At 40.5% G+C, this 20,797-nt stretch overlaps 1 protein-coding gene across 6 annotated transcripts in view; it reads left to right on the top strand.

Annotated features, from left to right (window-relative positions):
- The window catches only part of ADD3 (adducin 3), a 113,040-nt gene that overhangs the window by 61,021 nt on the left and 31,222 nt on the right, over positions 1 to 20,797 (top strand). For 4 of the 6 annotated variants that reach the window (XM_084769232.1, XM_084769237.1, XM_084769233.1 and 1 more), the window contains exon 2: positions 20,376 to 20,587. In XM_084769232.1, coding sequence (XP_084625358.1) covers positions 20,393 to 20,587 — 195 coding nt within the window. In that variant the 5' untranslated portion in view covers positions 20,376 to 20,392. Of the gene's footprint in view, positions 1 to 2,916; positions 3,021 to 5,273; positions 5,361 to 20,375; positions 20,588 to 20,797 lie in introns of those variants that run through there. The other 2 variants (XM_084769234.1, XM_084769236.1) reach the window with 2 other exon arrangements.

Here is a 20,797-nt window from a genome sequence, read left to right as displayed (position 1 = left end):
AAAGTATGAAGAATGAAGTCAAGAGAGAGTTTACTTTGGACATTACTTTGGGTTTAGCCCTCCTAGATACTTTTCAGATTAGAATACCCTAAATCTCTTTGTAATGAAACATGCTTATCCAGAAACTGCAACAGAGAGTTTAAGAACTGAGAAAAAGATTGTTTAGCTCCCAGTTGAGGCTTAGACTTAAAAACGACAAGAGCACTAAAGCCATGCGTTCTACATGCTTTTCAGGAATGTAATACATTTGGGTTTAGTATTGGGATGTAGATCTGGCTGTATGTCGCCTCATCAAGAAGATGGATTCCAAGCAGAAATGAGACCAGCCTCTCTGGTGTAGCTGTCTACTTCCCTGGATATCCTCTGTACCCATCCTGCAGTTGTTATCTGTATAGACTTGACTAAATGGCTTTTAAGCTTTTCCCCCAATATATTTTGCGTCAAGACCCAACCCACACATGTAGCACTTTATCTAATGTTTTCTGTTCCATTTTGAAAAACGTCAACTTGAGCCCAGTGAACAGCTCTGCTGTACTTTACCTTAGGAAGAGGATTGGGCTTACGCTTTAGTAGAGCAAAGCTTAACTGCCAGTTTGTTGTTAATTGTGAAATTAGATTACTTGAAAATTTGTTTTTATTTGGAAGTTTTATTTAAAAATCAATAGTTCACATCTCTACTAATACTCCTAATTTTCTTATAATAATTATATAATATGGAAAAAAAGAATAGAATGGCATTTTTTACCGGACCCTATATACCTGCTCGCCAAACCCTTCCTGTTTGCTGAAAGAATGATAAACAAAGTTCTCCTCATGCGTGCCGTAACCTATTCATGAGGCCTGACATAGGTCCTCTGGCATAAGAGGGCTGGAAGGTCTTATCTAGAGAAGTGGCTGTCATTCGTGGTCAAGTGTGACTAGGCCTAGGCCGTCAGATTCCCAGTGGTAAATCCCTTAATCTTCCTCACCAAGATGTTGTTGCCCGGGGCTTTGTATATAGTTCCTTTCTCAACTTCAATGTACATTTGCTGTTGTTTTATTGTTGTCATACCTTGAATGTTCTTATATTGGTCAAACTTTTCAATATAGTACTCCTTTAAAAAGAAAATGCACAAGTTAAAAGATGAAGGAATATAAAAGCCTATGTGACAAATGTCTCTTGTCCCTTGTCCCCTTTACCTTACTCCCCAAAGGGTAGTTTTTTCTGTTTTCCCAGAAATTTTTAGTGAATGTATCTCTGTCTCTGTCTCTGTCTCTGTCTCTGTCTCTGTCTCTCTCTCTCTCTCTCTCTCTCTCTCTCTCTCTGTCTCTCTCTCTCTCTCTCTCTCTCTCTCTCTCTCTCTCTGTGTGTGTGTGTGTGTGTGTGTGTGTGTGTGTGTGTGTGTGTGTGTAGGCTCAGATGGGCTTGAGATTTCTTGCTCTTGTTTTGATGAGCATCTAGACTATTTTTACGTTGCTTCTCATATATTCCCTCTGTTGGATGTGCTCTTGCTGTGGGTTCTTTGGACAGAGCCCATGGGCTGTGGTGAAGGATGACAGTGTTTTGTCCCTCACCCACCTTTCCTCATCTGATTAGACAGTCAAGGGTAGGCCTCCTACCCAGCCACACATAAGAGTGCTCCAGAGAGGAAGAAGTTTCAGCACAATAGTGAAAGAATGTTGGATCTGAAGCCTGGTAACTTGAATGAGATTATGGGATTGCAGGCACCAGGCCACTAAACTTCTTTCTATCCTTTTTTATCATTTGTAAATTAAGAGATTGGAGAGTTGAGTTTTAATATTCCTTCCAACTTTAATGTTTATGTAGTTTTTTATTGGAACATTCATTCAATTGATAGGACCCAAATTACATGATTTCTGTGATTTAAATGTAACATATTATATATATATCATATGGTCTATACTTTATCTGAATGTGGCCTAAGCTATCTGAAAGTGTAGGATGTAAAAGAGAGCAGTGGAATGTTCTTCTTTATTCCACAGAAGCATCCTTTTCTGGTGGTTCTTTATCTATAATATAAAGCCATTCCAGAAGTTATACCACATCTTTCGATCAAACTTTAATACTTAAGAGAAAAAAATGTGAGGTGCGGTTTGCTTTTAAAATGGGTCCTGCAGCCGGGTGTGGTGGCGCACGTCTTTAATCCCAGCACTCGGGAGGCAGAGGCAGGCGGATTGCTGTGAGTTCAAGGCCAGCCTGGTCTTCAAAGTGAGTTCAGGATGCTACACAAAGAAACCCTGTCTCGAAAAAAAATTTAAAAATTAAAAAATAAATAAAATAAAATGGGTCCTGATGATTGTAATAAGTCCAGCCCCAAGAGGTTATCCTAGGGTTGTAAAAATTTTGACTCCAAAGGCCAGTGAGATGGCTTAGAAGTTGTTAAGGAGACAGGCATGGTAAAGGGACGTTTGTCACATAGGCTTCTATATTCCTTCATCTCTTTACATGTGCATTTTCTCTTTAGAGGAGTACTATGTTGAAAAGTTTGCTCAATATGAGAGCATTTAAGGTATGAGAAAACAACAAAGCAGCAACAGATGTGCACTGAAGCAACGTGGTGGTGAGGAAGATAAAGGGAGCTACCCCGGGGATCCACAGCAAGCCTGATGACCTGAGTTCAGCTTCCAGAACCCACATGACGCCTGTGAAACCCGCCGCAACAAACCGTGACCTCTTCAGTGTGCACACAAGTGCATAAGTATGGCTTCAGGCGTGTGTTTAAAATCCTTTTAAATGTTAGCCCTCTCATTCTCTCTCTTATCTCCTTGAATGCTGAAATTGGCACTACTTGACACGATCAGTTTTCTACCTTAGTGCTGAGGAAGCAGGCTGGGAAGTGAACTGTACAGGGTTATCCGGCCCGTAAAGTTAACAGTTAACAAGGGCTGGGAGTTTTGCTGTATCGCACATAAGGTATTCAGCAGTGCCTGCTTAAGTTTTGATCTCATACTTGAGTTGGATGGTAGCTGTTCTAAAAGCAAGTGGCAATTAGAACTGTATCTGAGGGCGCATCTTTGTGGTAAGACATCTATCTCTGAAGGCTTGGAAGTAGGGGAGACTCTGCCTTTGTGTGCTTGCTACACTGGCTTCCCGGCAGGAGGCTTGATATCCTTTAATAAGTGTACTTTAAAATTGAGGTCGCTATTTATCCCAGGAGCCACTACTAGTCTGTACAGGCCAGATATAAGTGGCAGATGTACTATCCTAGCAGCTAAGTACTGGGTTACATGTGAGTGCCCTGGTGACTGGCATGGCCCCACTGCAGTCTCCTGACTACTCCTTTTTCTTCATTCTTGTTCTAAGACAAGGCCTCACTGCGTAGACCACCAGCCTGCCTGAAACCCTAAATCCTCCTCTCAAATTCAGAATCACAGCCTGGGATCACGGGTGTGTGGCACCATGCCTGACTCCTATTTCTTTGTTGTTTTCTATTATTAAGTGGCTTGTGCACATTAGCAAAGAAACTTGTTAAGAATTGAGTTTGTGAAAACAGTTCCCTTTCAGTGTTTTTAAAAGGCAGTTAGAGCGGTGTCAGTTACTGTCACGGCCTCTTCTGTACGTGGATGTGCTAGGGGCTGTTTCTTTTTTTTTTTTCAAGACAGGGTTTCTCTGTGTAGCCTTGGCCATCCCGGACTCACTTTGTAGACCAGGCTGGCCTCAAACTCACAGCGATCCGCCTGCCTCTGCCTCCCGAGTGCTGGGATTAAAGGCGTGCGCCACCACTGCCCGGCTAAGGGGCTGTTTCTTGTTAGTCAAACTACAAATGAGTTAAACAGGGCTGTAGTACTTGGATTAAAAAGTTAGAGCTCAGTTTTCCGACTAAACGTGTGTAAGGTAGGAAAACTTATTGTGATTGTTGTGCTTCATACATAGTTTCTTTAAACAATTGCTCATATGAAATTAAGGCTTAGAAGCGATGACGCTGTGTTCTGGGGACACACCCTGATAGCTTCCTTGTCAATTACTTCATCTGCTGTGGCATTTACAATGAAGGAAGTTCTCCGTGGTTGGGAATATACAGGATGCTGCTGTCTACAGGATGTTGAACAAACTTTGCTAAAACATTTGAAGCTGTTTCAGGAAAACAATTCAGGGACAGCAAATGGACAAATAGATAATGGTTTGAGCTGAGGTAGAAATCCATTTTAAAGGAGACGATAAAGAGGAGGAGGAGGAAAAGGAAGCAAAAGAGAGAGAGATAGGGGGTGAGAAACAAGCATGGCTACTCAGGCCTGGTGCAGTCCTCCCTGGAGCCCAGTGTTTGCCTGGAGGCCTGGGCCACACAGTGGGAATTCACTTCCTATCAGGAAATGCTGATTTTCAATGTATTATCTTGTTGAGACAACCACAGTGAACAATAGGCTATTAACATTTTAGAACAACAAGTGTCATAACTAAGCCAATATTTGCTTTGTTTTGAGTATCATTCTAAAAAAAGCTTTGGCTGTGCTTCAGAGTACACGGAACCGTCAGTAACTGCTGGACATAGTAAAAGTCATGATAGATAGAAGAGCAGAACAGGAAAGGCTGCTGATGGAGCAGCAAGGACCTTGGCAGGCTCAGTCTATTCTTGCTTGTGCAGAGACAAGAGTAAATTACTTCAAATACATCCTTGGGGTGCAAATGTTCACTTAAAAGCTTATTTTGAATTTTAACGCACATCATGAAGTGGGTATAAAGCAGGGGAAGACCTCAAATTTGATTCTATTTTGAAATGCCATATTTTATAATAAAAAAAAATCATTTGCCAATATCACTTACTTGGGAGTTGGCAACTCTTTTTAGATGTGTATATGAGCCCTTGCATGTATGTTTGTGTACCACATGTGTGCGTGGTGCACACAGAATTCTCACAGGAAGCTGTCAGATACCCTGGAAGTGGAGTTACAGGTGGTTGTGAGCTGGCCAGTGAGGATCCTGGGAAGCCATCAAGGATCCTCTGCGGGAGCAGCAAATGCTCTTCACCACCGAGCCGTCCAGTCTCCACTCCAAGGAAGGCGAGTTGACTTTGACTTAGAGAGAAGCAAACTTTACTCATTTGGATGGTGAATTCATATCTAGTCACTACTATACTTACATAATAAAAGCGTCATAAACCTTGAAAGCTGGAAAGGGTGTAGAGGTCATCTGGCCAAGCCTTTTCATTTTGGGAGTGATCTTCCTGTACCATCGTACTCCTAAATCTCTCAGCAGTCTTTGGCTGCCTGATAAACTGCTCTTTACTATCAGTTACATTTTTCTTATGGATATCTTTTGTTCTCTCCATGCTTAGACTAAGAAGTGCTGGGCTGGCAAGGTGGCTCAGTGGATACAGGTGCTTGGCATGCAGACCTGGAGAGCTGAGCTCCATCCCCAGAAGGTACATAAGGATGGAAAGAGAAATGACTCCACAGAGCTGTCCTCTGACCACACAGAGGCCATAATGTGCCATCCTCCATGTATACACAACAATAAGTAAAATTTAAAGTAGAAATACTTTAAAGAAGGAAGAGACGGCTCCCTCTATTTCTTTATGCGCGTTCCCTAACCTGAATTGGGGAAGTAATTACTTATGAATTAATGTTTGGATCAATTTTATATGTTTTATTTGGATCAGTAATGCTTTCAGAATTTAATTCTGTTTTGTTTTGGGGGTATATGTGTGAGTCTGTGTCTGTTTGTCTGTATATGTGTGTATGCGTGCGGGTGTGTAGGCTACAATGCAGCATCAATATCTTCCTCTATCACCTTATGTTTTGAGACAGGGTCTCTCACTGACTGGGTGAGACTGGCTGACCGCTGAGCACCAGCAATCTGCCTGTCTATACACCCTTCCTCACTAGTGTTTCCGTTCCAGGTGTGTGTCTAACCTCTGTGTGCGTGCTGGAGGTCCAAACTCAGGTCCTTATACTTGTACTAGTGCACTTTACCCACTAACCATCTTCTCAGCTGCTGCTTCCTCTTTTAAAGGTGATATTGTTGTTCCAGCCTCAGTATATGTAATAAGTATAGACTTTTTGTTGTTTTGTTTTTTGAGACATGGTTTCTCTGCGTAGCTTTGGCTGTCCTAGACTCACTTTGTAAACAAGGCTGGCCTTGAACTCACAGAGATCCACCTGCCTCTACCTCCCAAGTGCTGGGATTAAAGGTGTGTGCCACCATGCCCAGTCCTAAAATTGTCCTTTTTATAACCTCATACTTCTCTTTAACGACTGTAGTCAAATTAATGCATTTCAAATGTAAGTCACAGTATTCATTACCTCAACTGCCTTGGATACCTGTCAATTTGATCAACCCTAAAATTTGCTATAGATCTCTGTCCTGGTTTATTCTCAGGTAGAGTCAGTGGTCCTATTGAGTAATTCTTAAGTGCATAATAAAGGAAGTTAAATTGGTCCAATTTCTCTACAGACAAGACACAGTACAATAGGATCAGTGGAGTGCAGAAGGGCTAATTTTTGATGGAGGTGGAATGAGTTGGCTTTGAATAAGATCTCAAAATATGGACTGATGCTCTATAATAGGAGGGAGGGGGAGACAGTCTCGATGTGTGTGAAATGTGGCAGGCTTCTGGGGGAAAGCCACTTCCCACTAAACCTAGGAAAGACTGAATTTTGAAGCCTCTTATACCCATTTTTCAGAGTCTGCATGTTATTTTAGATCACACCACCACGCCTACCATGATTTCTAATGTTTTGTATGTTTGTCTTCATGCAGCCCAGGCTGGCCTGGAATTCACTATGCTAAGAATGGCCTCAAACTTCTGACCCGATCTCCACCTTTCAGGTGCTGAGATTACAAGCATGTGTGCCTCCCTACCTGTTTCTTGTAGTGCTGAGGACTGAGCCCAATTGGAGGGGTGTGTGTCAAGGTGGCAGGTGCCAGGCTACACTTTATGACTGAGCTATATTCCTGGACTCCAAAAATTTTTTTCCAGATAGGAATCCAAAATACTTCTCTACCTTAGTAGCAGGGCTAGAGAAATAGTATTGGGGGGGGGGCGCACGAGGTGTTGTTGGTGGCTTTGGGCTTCTCAGGAGCAGCCAAAGAACTTCTTAAATTACTTGATATGGGCTTTAAGTACAGCTAAATAGACACCATAGAACTAAGCTGTGAGTCTAGTCTTTGTGAGCCTCAGAAAAACAAAACTCCTGCTTTAGCCTGAATTTAAATATGGCTAGCAATATAAGTGGATCCTTCAGACATGTGAATGGCACAAAACTGAGACTTAAAGTTTACTGTCTAGTGAATTACCTTGAAAACAAGGCTCAATATTAAAAATATTATAAATTGTTTCAAATTGTTATGGAAAGAAATCCTCCAATTTTTCCTGTCTTTAACCCTGGATGCATAGTTATGAATCCCTTTAAAACAAACCAGAACGTAAAGTATTACAAGATTGTTTTCAAATTTATTTATTGCCCACTAGTTTCAAAAATTAGTATCTTAAGTAAAACCTTTACAGGAATTTCAAAAAGGTGTTATCCATATTTCAGGACTTCATTATGTTGATGGACACATATACATGTGATCTCTAGTCTGCGTTCTGTGTATCTTCATAATGTGACAAGTTCTGACCAATACTAAGTTGAGAGGTTGGTGAGTCAGGCTCTATCCCTCCGGTCTTGCTTCTTCCTGGAGGAATGACTGGCTAAAACTTTAAAACTGGTTCTAACTAGGGAGCATTAGGAAAGACCGTATTCATAAACTAATGTTTGTTTCTCAGTGTCTTCCTCTTCTAAAGTCAGCATTTCTATTGCTGTTTTTGAAAATAGACTTCCATGATTAAGTCATCAGTTGTTTAATGATATATCTCTTCCCCCATGAGTTTGATATTAGACTTTTAAAATCTTCTTAGATTTTCCTATTTTTATTAAAAATTGAGTTTTCAAACCACTTGGGAATTTGGCTGTTTCTTCTCATTGTCTTTTCACTCTTTCTGTATGCCAGGGAAGAGTCCTCTCAAGTTGAGTGAGGTAGGTCGTAAAGCGCCAAGATACATGCCCTTACACTTCTTACCCTGTCAGCAAGTCCTGCTCCTCCCTCTCTCTCTCTCTCTCTCTCTCTCTCTCTCTCTCTCTCTCTCTCTCTCTCTCTCTCCCTTTCTTCTTTCACCGTCATCGTTGTTGTTGTTGTTGTTGACAAGGTTTCTCTGTGTAGCCTTGGCTGTCCTGGACTCTCTTTGTAGACCAGGCTGGCCTCAAACTCACAGAGATCCACCTGCCTCTGCCTCTGAGTGCTGGGATTAAAGATGTGCACGGCCATACCTGGTTTAGTTGTGCTTTTGTAAGCTAAATCTTATTGCTGTATCAGACAGAACCTAGCGCTCTTTAAAAGAATCAACAAATCCATACATCAGCTCATATCTGACACAGTTCTGGATAAAATAATAGGACATATGTAATCTGGATGTCAGGATCCAGAAAAGTCCTTTCCTTTTAAAAGTTAAAAATTATAATTTAGTCTATATTCCACTAGTGGATCATTGACTTTTGTGAGTAACCAGGGATCTTGTTTGTTAGTGATTTGATGAAAATTCCTAGATGCCAACCAAGCCCTTTGTTTCATTCTTCTGGTGTTCAGATAAACTTCATTTTGAAGATAACCAGTCCTTGAAAACACATCATTTACAAAAAAAAAAAGTTCATGTTTTAAAATGGGAACCTTGATTTGAGGCTGGGATAGGAAAGAAGTTGAAATTTTTTTTGCCCAAGGATCTTGATGACTTTAAGTCTAAACTGACTCAAACTTTGGAAACATCAGTGGAGGTACTCCCATGTTGGTCTTGGTGTCTCTTTACAGCAATAGGAAGGGAGCTAACATATTTCCTTATCAATAAGTTGAGGTGACAACACTCATCTCTCAGGTTTATTATGAGATTCAGTGATTAAAACATGCTTCACAGTGATAGGAGCTCAAGAACTGTTAGCTATTTTATGGACATTTCCCCTCCTGTCACATTTATTCCATTGTGATTTGGTGAAAACACAAGCCAAAATAGGACAGAATGGCTATACAAAGATATAGAATTCAGGTAAATAAACCATTGAGAAGAGGGTGGCTTCTCAACGAAAGGCACTGGAAAGAGCCCAGCTGTATGCACAGTAAGTATGAGCGCCTGTCAAGCCCTAGCATGTAGGCAGAACACAGGGACAGGGTGCTTTTGGCATAGGGTGGTAATTGGTAGAAGTCTACATAGAGAAGCAATGGGAGCATTCTGCACTTTTGTATTTGAAACTACCCAGTAGAAAAACAAGAAAGGGATTTAGATCACCCAAGAATGATTTAGTAATCTTAGAAATTAGTAACTCAGGCTGGAGAGATGGCTCAGAGGTCCTGGGTTCAATTCCCAGCAACCACATGGTGGCTCACAACCATCTATAATGTAATCTGATGCCCTCTTCTGGCCTGCAGGTGTATATGAGGCAGAGCACTGTATACATAATAGTAAGTAAATAAATCTTTAAAAGAAAGAAAAAGAAATTAGTAACTCAAAAAGAAAAGAAACAAACAAACAAAAAAAGAAATTAGTAACTCAGTACACTTTTGTCTGCTTCTTAATAATTAAGCAAAAAGTCAGACATCAATGTGAGGTCCAGTAGCAACATGGAGCACTAAGCCAGTTTCCAGAGCCTAGCATGCAGCTAAAGCTATAGATGTTGTTTAAAAAGTTTCTCGTGTAGAAAAAAAGGCTGTGACACATATATACAAGGCAAGAATGTCATTTGAAATCTACCCTTGCTTAAGTGAAAAGGACATTTTATCAATCTACTTTATGATTTGATACCTGCTTTACCATCTCAACTATGATAGAAGTAGTAAGACCTGCTGCAGCTTGTGTTGATGATTGGAATTCGTGTTAAATCATCTTCCCTGGGTTTTACAAAGACTTTTTGATCAGAATCTAACTGTTAAAGTTTTCTTGCTTCACATTTCAGTCTAACATACTTAGCAGAGGTAACAGCATGGTGAGAAATACATTGCATTGTACTCAAATCAGATGTTTTGTTTAAATTACTACTTTAATGGTTTGTGTTAGTTTGGAAAGCTTTGATTCTGTAGAAATGTGCTTTCCACAATGTTATGAAAATAAAAAGTTCCCTAAATATGTATTAGGATGGAAATTCCACTTGAATAGTATAGTTTACTAGTGCTACCATAACACAGTACAAAACTAGATAATTGGAAGCAACACTGTTTTATTGTTCTCTTGGAGTTCTAGAGGTTAGAAATTCAAGCTTTCTCCAACTGGTTCCTTTTAGAGGTTCTGGCTTCTAGAGGTTTGCACCAATGCATAGTTAGTGTTCCGAAGCTTGCAGTTCATTGCCTCTCTCTTCACCCGCCCTTTGTCCACATGTGTCTCCTCTGTCCAGATCTTTCATCTTCCTCTTACTAGAAGTAAGGTCATCTTCAGAAGTTCTCAGGATATAACAGGGCTTTGGGGGCAGTTGTGAACCCACCTCAGTATAGATGCTCCTTCACTTATGGGGTTACGTCCTGTAAATTCTTAGCAAACACTATAGCAGAGCAGCTTAGTACTGACGGTTTGTGGTTGAGTGGGTGACTGAGAGCATGCGTTACTGCCTGGCCAGGAGAGAGATGGCTCAATGCTTAAGAACACTTGGCTGCTCTTGGTTCCCTGGAACCACCTGGAAACTTACAACTATAATTTCAGTCCCAAGGGACCTGATGCCCTCACCCTCTGCTGGCTTCATGCACTGCTGTATGCATGAGATGCACAGACATAGACATAAAATAAAGGAAGAGCTGGGTGTGGTGGCACACGCCTGTAATCCCAGAACTCTGGGGGGGCAGAGGCAGGTGGATCTCTGTGAGTTCAAGGCTAGCCTGGTCTACAAAGTGAGTCCAAGACAACCAGGGCTACATAAAGAAACCCTGTCTCAAAACAAACAAACAAACAAACAAACAAAAAAAAAATAACTAAATAAATGAAGAAATAATTTTAAAAGAGAGAGAAATATCCCATATGGTGACCAAACCACCACTATTATATGTTTAAAGAGTATTGTTTTATTTTATCTGGTATCAGAAGTTACTTAATAAAGATTTTAATTAACTCGAGGGAAAAAGAGAGTATCCCACTGTATAGTGCTAGGCCTATTAAAATATCAAAATCTAAAGTATCATTTCTGGTAAAATTTATCGTTTTCATAGTGTCATGAAGTTAAGTCCTAAGCTAGGAATTAAGCACTTGCTAAACAAAACTGTCGACCTGAGTTGGCCCCAGAACCCATTGTAGAGAGCCAAAACCTAAGGTTGTTCTCTGCCCTCTACAGGAGCATTTTGGCACATGCATGTGCACATACAAATAAATAATAAAATTAAAATGTAATGAAAAACTTGAGAGCCCTAAAGGATAATTCTTTTGGCAAACAAAGATTTTGAAAAATTACTTTTGTGAAACAATTTTCTGGGGTTAATCAAGAATCTCTTTTTGTGGACTCCTCTTAAAAAACATCATCAGGTTTCTATCCTGGCAGGTTGTAGCCCAAAAAATGCTTAGAAGTAATTTCTAGACATTATAATGAGTCCCACTTCTTTGGCTCAGCCCTAAAATTTCCAAGAAGAAATCAGATTGAGGTTGTGATCATGTGGGCCCTCTTACCAGCCCAAATATAAAGGCTGGAAGATCTTGTTCAAATTATACCCTTTTGTAGTAAAAATGTGTTGACTTTTGCAGCTGTATTTTATAAGCTATGAAAGCCAAAAGTCTCCAGCTGAAATACCTGAAATAGATCAAAGTCTCTGTTAGGTGTGTGTGTGTGTGTGTGTGTGTGTGTGTGTGTGTGTGTGTGTGTGTGTGTGTGTGTGTGTGTGTTTTCCTCCACTTTGTCTTAAAGATTGACTTTATTATTTTTACTTGTATGTGTATATGTTTGCATGTGCATAGGTGAGAGTAAGCGCCTGGAGAGGCCCAAGGCAGTAGTTCCCCAGGAGCTAGAGTTAATAGGCAGTTGTGAACTGCCCAGCATGGTGCTGGGAATGGAACTCAGGTCCTCTGCCAGAATAACTGCTGAACCATGTCTTCCGCCCTTGTTCCACTTCTTGAAGTAAGGCGCTTTGTCTAATTCCACCCCCAGCACCACCACCCCGTCAGCCCTCTCCTGTCTCCACTGATCACAGTGGCCACCTTCAGAGGAAACTTAGAAACACAGTGTATGGCAGCAACTAACTCAGTCCTCTAGACTTTGGGGAAGGTTTTTTTTTATTTTTACAAACTCAACTCATTTTTAATAATGTGCCTTGTAGGATTATATTTTTTCATATTGAATAGAATTTTTTTTCAGTATACCTATAATCCCAGAATTTGGGAGATAAGGCAGGAAGATTCAAAGTTCATGGCCAAAACAAACAAATAAACAAAAACCCAAAAAACTAAAAACAAAACCACAATGACAAAATCATCACAAAACAAATAACCAAAAAAATTTTAGCTTAATAAATACATATAAAATGGGAGTTTGGAGAAGTTTTCTGTATAACTTTTTGTTTGTTTGTTTGTTTCAAGACAGGATTTCTCTGTGTAGCCTTGTCTGTCCTGGACTCTCTTTGTAGACCAGGCTGGCCTTGAACTCACAGAGATACTCCTGCCTCTGCCTCCCATGTGCTGGGAGCTGGGATTAAAGGCGTGCGCCACCATGCCTGCCTTCTGTATAACTTTTATTTTTAATATATTCTTTTAATTTTACTAAATGAGTATTACCATAATACTTAAGAGTGAATTTGACCTCAAATATAACTGAAGGAAATAACAGAAGCAAGGAGTTAGTTTTGGTCTTTGATATTCAGTCCTGGGGGCTGGAGAGATGGCTCAGAAGTTAAGAGCACTGGCTGTTCTTCTAAAGGTCCTAAGTTCAATTCCCAGCAACCACATGGTGGTTCACAAGCATCTATAATGTGATCTGGTGCCTTCTTCCGGAGTGCAGAGCACCATGCAGGCAGAATACTATATATATAATAAAATATTTTTTAAAAAAGAAATTCAGTCCTGTATAATAATTAAGTAGATTAGGTTCATGGAGTATGTGGGAATTGATCCTTATCCCCAGGAGGAGGACCAAATGGTGATGAGCCAAAGATTTGAGGGATTGCTGGAAACTGTGAATAATTCATTGTTCTCTGAACCCTGAATCTCCAGTGATTCCTCATCTTTATAAACCCCTCATTTATCATGAGCTGTCATGTTCTGGGTCATTTCCTGGATCTCACATTTCAGAATTTCTCTGATAGTAGAGGACTTACCACTAGAAACTAAACTATGAAAAGATAACTCAAGTCGTCAGTCCACTGGTCTCTGTCATCTTTCTCATGGGAGGAAATCTTTTTTTTTCCCTCAACCATTTTAGAACTCTATGTTGAGAATAAATGATAACTAGAGAAATATATAGAGAATGTTCAACAGAACAATGAGATTATCTATGTAGAACACAGTATCTGAAAGTGTTTGGTTATGGCCGGGTGTGGTGGCGCACGCCTTGAATCCCAGCACTAGGGAGGCAGAGGCAGGCAGATCTCTGTGAGTTCAAGGCCAGCCTGGCCTACAAAGAGAGTCCAGGACAGACAAGGCTACACAGAAACCCTGTTTCAAAAACAAAAAAAACAAAAAAACAAAACAAAAAAGTGTATGATTATGAAAATGAATTACTGAGTAGAGTTTTGAGATGTGCACGTTTACATTTTGTCCTCATCTCTGTGTGTGACCTAGAGGACGACTCTAGGGAGTCACTTCTCCTGACACCGTGTAGGATCCCAGGATTTGAGTCAGTCTGTCAGGCCTATGGGTGAGCATGTTCTCTCCCCCACCCACCCACACACACACTGCCTCTTTCCTTCCTTTCCGTAATTGACACAGTCAAGCTTGTCTGGAACTCACTGTGACCTGACCTGGCCGTGAACTTGTGTGCTGGGATTATAGGCACGAGCCACCACACCAGACTCCATACTTACACTTTATAAGCCAGTTTGTCCTTCATTTCATCTCTTCTTTTTTCTTTGTTTGTTGTTGTTCTTGAGTCTCGCTGCGTTAACCAGGCTGCTTTTAACTCCCCATTTTCCTTCCTGTCTCCTGAGATCTAGGAATGTGTCACCTCCTGGGCTTTCTTAATGTCTGTCACCTCTTTTGTTTGATGTATTGTACTTGTCTTACCTTGATAGATCTGTTCCAAGCTTGTTTCATGATAAAGCCCTCAAGCTTTCAAACTAATGCTTATTTATTTAGTTTTAGAGATAAAATGGAAATTTACACATCTTGCTGATAGCCTGTGATACATAACAGCTATCTGTAACATTAACAGCTACAACTTCCAAAATAGTAAGCAGTATTTGTGTGGTCTTCTATACCTTGCAGCTAAAGCCCCCTTACCCTGCATACTTTTCCTTTTTGCTTAGAATTCAGAATTGTGTGGAATATACTGCAATATTTTATTATACCATTTACCATTGCCAGCATTATACTTCTTAGTCTGCCTAATAGTGTCTGTCCTTAGGAAGATTATTCATATGTTTTATTAAGCACTAATAGGGGAAAAGATCAAGTATATAAGGTGAAAGGTCATGAGGAAGTGATAGGGTGTGGTGGAAGAGGCCTGCTCCCGAGGACTGAGCATGCTCATTGCTGCATGTGTGTGTGTAAGCCTATCTCAATTGGCATACAATCTGGAGAAAGACAAATTTGGGCTAATTCTCTGGCTGATTTTTTTGCTTTTAATTTTTTTAACACCCACAAAGCTTCTAAATTCTTAAAGACTTTTAAGTGAAAAGGCATAATATCAATAAAATGTTAACCAGTGCTTCTATATCTTTAATAACTTAGCACTTAAGGAAACATGTTCCTTCAGTATTTAGATCAAACCATCATATAATTAGCCCACTCCTATATCTATTTGTGCATACTAAATTGATAGACCAATAAGGCCGGCCATTCATGAACCACTAGACTTTGGCCCTTCCTTTTAGCATTATTCATGTGCCAATGACATTTACTAAGTATTAACAAACATGGTATGATGGGCCTGTTTACTTATATTTCATAGAATAAGTATTTAGACCATGGAGTAACCTGAAAGTGGCATGTAACACTAATGTCATTGATGCGGCTTTGTACCAATATATGATAGCTTGAGCACTGTACTTTAAAAAAATAAAAGTCATTTGCCACCTTGAAATATGGTTTGGTCTCACGTGCAAAATGTGGTCCTTAAAACCAACATAGTCCAACAGAACTGGCATAGTATCAGTAGACATAGCAATAAGATGTAGTGTGTTGTCAGATAATTACATCTTCCTCTTTGGGGCATGTGGGAAGTGCCATCTGCATTATTTGATGCCAAGTTTACTTGCTTCTATTTTACTTAACTATATATTCTGATCATTTTCTCAGATCTATTGACATCTGTGTCAGTTGTATATAATATTGTGTCTAGCAGATAAAAGCAACTCAAACTTAAATAAAACTTCAATGGCTAATGATGTGGTTTGTCACAGTTTGTGCAGGGTCTAAGTTGTTTTCTAGAACTTGAAGTATCCTTACTGTTCCATAGTAATGGTCAGAAGAGCTAACACAATAAGCGGTATTTGTTTCTTCACCCAGTGCTGCTTTGAAGCTGTGACACATTTGATTATCATTTCAAGTGCAGGATAGTAGGCTGAGACTTGAAAGCACAGCCTCCCTCCTTATTGAAAAACAGTTACAACTAAAACTTCAAGAATTTGAAGTTTGGACAGATATTTTATAAGTAGTCGTCTTGATTAAATTGTTTATAATTTAGGTGTACTATGAACAGATTAATTAGAAGGAGTTATAACTGCAGTTTAGCACCCTACCATTGTAGAGACTCTGCCCACAGGCCCACTCCAAATCTCCAATTTCTTATCGTCTCTTTTTCTCATGACCACTTGACAAACTAGCAACAGCAGCAACCAAGAGCAGCAGTCGCCTTCTTCCCCCTGACCCCTTTGGGGTTCTGGCATTTATTCCCTCTCCAGAGTCCCCAGAATTCCAAAACTAAACTAATTGCAGCTGGCAAAATCACACCTCTGCTAGAGCATGAGACAATCATAGTTAATGGCTGTGAACAGACTGAAGCAGTCCCATATCCCACACCTGGGTTTAAAACAAAAACATATTCACATAACATAACTGGGGTTTTTAAAGAAACCAACAATCTCACTACATTTCTCTTCTTTGGTTTTGTTTTGTTTTTTGTTGTTTTGTTTTGTTTTTAATGGCTTTTTCTCTAAAATGAATGAGACTTGTTATATTTTTTTTCTCTCGAGACAGGGTTTCTCTGTGTAATAGCCCTGGCTGTACTGGAATTCTCTTTGTAGACCAAGCTCATAGAAATCACCTGCCTCCCGAGTGCTGGGATTAAAGGCGTGCACTACCACACCCAGCTTGAGACTTGTTGCTTTCTTAAAAGGAAATTATCAGTGAAACAAATGCTTTTTGGCTGCTCTTGTCTGAAAAACAGCTTCTACTTTTTGCTGCTGAGCCGTGAGCTAGGAGTCCAAAGCTGCTTCCTGATGGCAGAAGATTATCTGGTATGTCCTTCTTGGGCCTATATGCTTTAGTCCAATGACACGCCTTACAAGCCCTGGGAAGCCTTGGCTTTTTTCCAAGGAGAACTTACTGCCACTTCTATGACCGAAAGTACTATATTTCTCAGAGTTAACGTACCTGGCATTTTGAGCTCTGACGCTTTTAGCTTTACAACTTCTTTGCAAATGGCCAAACTCACTGTAATTAAAGCACCAGGTATTTTGATACCTGAGACCACTAGCTATTGCTTTTCCTATGACATTGGCATAATGCTTGTGAGCGCTAATATCAGTTGTGTCTCTTATACTGTCCATGCCTGTAATGGTCTAATTACTCTCTCACATTCAGTATTCTCATTCTCAAATGTCAAGTTACCTTTCTGGCATCCAGGGTCTGATACAGCTTTGTTTACAGCTGAAGCCAACCTCTGCATAAAATCTATGAAAGCTTTTCTAGAACCCTGTATTCTCTTAGTAAATGAGGTGGGTCTTTCCCCAGGCTCCTCAGGCTTATCCCAAGCTCTAGCTGCCAAGCAGCATTGTTCTATAATGGCAGCATCATATCAAATTGTTCTTGTAGGTCAGAACACCGCCCCTCACCAAGCAATTTATCTTTAACAATATTTATTCCTCTCGCTCTGTTTCATTGATCTATATTCGCAGCTTCCTGCCTCCACCACTTTAACCATTGTAATTGCTGACCAGCTTCTAGCACAGCTGTTACAAACCTTTCCAGTCTTGGGGAATAATTCTATTTTGGGTAGCCCAGTTACTTAATATTTGTTTAATAAAAGGGGGCTTAGGAGGCTGAAGAGATGGCTCAGAGGTTAAGAGCACTGACTGTTCTTCCAGAGATCTTGAGTTCAGTTCCCAGCAACCACATGGTGGTTCACAACCATCTATATAATGTGGTCTGATGCCCTCTTCTGGCCTGCAGGTATACATGCAGGCAGAGCACTGTATATATAATAAATAAATAAATCTTTTTTTAAAAAAGAAAAAGAAAAACAAAAGGCTTATTCTGTAGGAAACAACAGCTTCTTTAAAATGCCTCAGCTCTATTATTTCTATTGAGTGCCATGTTACCGTATTCATAATCTGCACCATCAGCAGGCATATGCTGTGCAGCTACTGGGAAAACCAGTGGTGACTTTGCAGTACCACTCCTGGTGGCACCCTTGGCTCAAGATTAACCCTTTCCCTTGAAATGAGTTGTTTCTCTTTAACCCTGTAGCCCTGTATGGCCTCCTCTGGGCTCCTTGCCCCACCCAGGGGTTGCAAGGACTTGAAGCCTAAAGTATGCTGCTCAGAGCAGGGCGGCAGTTGTGGGAAACTCCCACCCTCAGTCACCGGGTCTGAACCCTTTGCTCTGACTATCCTGGTGCTTTTTGCTTTCCAAGTGCCTCCAGCTTCTATCCATAAACTCTCTAGTTGCATAGCCAATTCTGCATTCCTTTCAAAAATGAGAAAATACAGTGACCCTCTGGTTTTCCTATTTCACCTATTGTGTTTGTTTGTTTCTCAGACCCCTCCATATTCACTTGCAACTTTTCCAATTGTTCAGCCATTCTCCCAGCCCTTTTAGAAAGGAAACACAGGAGGGGGAGAAGGAGGAAGAGGAGAAGGGGAAAAAAGGAAATCTCCCTCTCAGGGAGCAAAGCAGGACAGAACCCAGCGGCAGCAGCCACAATAAGCCTTTTGGTGACATCCTGAAACAGTGCATTCATCCCTTTCTACCCTGTCATCTTCTCTACAGCAGTAGAAACCAAGTTTCCCATTTTGCCTTGCCCTACGTGTAGGTGCCACTTGTAGGTGGGTTTTTTCTTTCTTTCTTTTTTTTTTTTTAATCTATTTTATTGGGTTCTTATTACCTGTACTGCCCTTCCAACCTTATTCCACCCTAATCCCTTCCAATCCCTGAACACTAGGTGAGAGAGAAAGCAGGAAAGGGGGCGTAGACCTCTATAGGCTACTTCCTGCTGCTTAGACAGACATAGAATTCCTTGAGTCAGGACCCATTTTCATTGTCAGAATATCCAGCAATCCTGCAATAGCAGGTGCAGCTGCAGGATGAACCAGCAGCAGTGGGGAGGAGCAGCAGCTGCCAAAGGCCCTTTTTGTGGGCTATGGTCTTTTTATACCTTCTCTAGAGTCCCCATAGTTACTAATGTAAACTATCTGCAGCTGGCAAAACCACACCCCTGCCAGAGCATGAGACAGTCACAGTCAGCGGCTGTGCACAAACTAAAGTGGCCCTGTATCCCACACCTGGGTTTAAAACAAAAATATATCCACATAACATAACTGGGTGTTTGAAGAAACCAAAACTGTCACTATACCCCCACAGTGTGACATTATAGTAAACTGCAAAATTACGTGTTTTTGTTGCAAGAAAAAATTATAAATGTTTGTTGTTACATTGTTTGCTTGCCACAGACTGGAGGGGAGGAAATGGAGTAAAGCCCAAATAGATTAGTCTTGGTGGCATAAAGCCATAGTAATCATGACATCTGAGTCAATTGTTCATGTGACTCATGAAGAGTTTCGTTGTCTTTGTTGGAGTATGAAGTGCCATCTGCCTGAGTGGAATAGTCTAGCAACCTTCACAATTCTGACATTCTCTTGGGGAGTCATTGAAAACCCTAGTTATATATCTTTCATACATCAGTAAATTATACCCACTGAAGAATGTAAGGGTCCTTGAATGGGGCAAAAGTTTGGTCTGACATAAAAGCCTGCATCAGGGGAGATCCACTGATGCTACTTACCATCAGTATGTAAGTTTTACTTTGGGAGTGTTTTGATCATTGCTTCCTTTAAACATTCAGTTTGACAGTATTGAGCTTCCATTAGCTCTGAAATTTCCCAATTTAGCATTGTAATCTAAGATAGCTTTTATTTTCTTTGGTTAAGAAATATTTTCCAGCCTGGAGAGATGGCTCAGAGGTTAAGAGCACTGGCTACTCTTCCAAAGTTCCTTAGTTCAATTCCAAGCAACCATATGGTGGCTCACAATCATCTATAATGAGATCTGATGCCCTCTTCTGGTCTGCAGGTGTACATGCAGATAGAGCACTGTTTATTTATTAATAATTAATAAATAAATGAATAAATATTTTTTTAAGAAATATTTTCCAACTGGGCATGATGGTACATGCCTTTAATGCCAGCACTCAGGAAGCAGAGGCAGGTGGATCACTATGAGTTCAAGGACAACCTGATCTACAAAGTGAGTCCAGGACAGCCAGGGCTACACAGAGAAACCCTATCTCGAAGAAAAAAAAAAAAAAAAAGAAAGGAAAAAAGAAAGAAAGATTTTCCTATGTAAAAAACTTTTCTAGTATTTTTGGAGAGGCTGCCTTCTTAAAACTTTTTAACTGCTAGGAATCGAACCCAGGGCCATGAGTGCTCTAGGATAGTTCTCTCTACCACAGGACCCACAAGACCTCCGTCAGGCAACCTTCCTCTGTGAAGCTACTTTTTATTTCTTCTTCTTTTTTTTTTTAATTTTACTTTTATTTTAGTATATGGGTGTTTTGCCTCCATGTATGTAGCATATATGTGCCCGGTGCAGAGGCCAGAAGAGGGTGTTGGATCCTCTGGAACTTGGGACTGAAGTAACAGTTGTTAAGCTCCATTGGGTGCTGGGAATTGAACCCAGGTTCTCTAGAAGAGCAGCCAGTGTTCTTAACCACTAAACTATCTCTCCAGCCCCTGAAGCTACTTTTAAAAGAAAGTTTGTTTCCGAAAGGTTAAGAGTTCCACTGAGCTCCTGTAAAGTGTTAATTTAATAAGGTGTCATAATAAATGTTGTCCTGTCTTTGTGTTTATTATGTAGAGAACAAGACTTGAAACATGAGTTCAGACACCAGCCAAGCTGTGGTCACCACTCCTCCCCCTCCCAGCGTGCCTCACAAAGAGAGATATTTTGATCGAATCAATGAAAGTGATCCAGAATACCTTCGAGAGAGGAACATGTCTCCTGATCTGCGACAAGACTTCAATATGATGGAGCAGAGGAAGCGGGTTACTCAGATCCTGCAGAGTCCTGTGAGTTGAAGTAGTTAAAAGCCTTTCTTCCTCTCTGGAGCCCTTGACACAGTGTAATGAGATTGCTGAACTCCTTCAGGTTTAAGAAGGCGTGGGAAAGGAGTGAACTTTTGCTTAAAGAAAGCCTGGACTCGTTCATTATATGTGTGTAAAGTTTTAATAGTAGCAAATAGTTATCTCAATAATGTTCATTGTCTTTGTGTGTTTTCT

The sequence above is a fragment of the Acomys minous genome, assembly GCF_964271855.1.
Source record: "Acomys minous genome assembly, chromosome: 2".
In the NCBI taxonomy this organism is placed as follows: domain Eukaryota; kingdom Metazoa; phylum Chordata; class Mammalia; order Rodentia; family Muridae; genus Acomys; species Acomys minous.
This window is presented reverse-complemented; position numbering and strand designations above follow the sequence as displayed.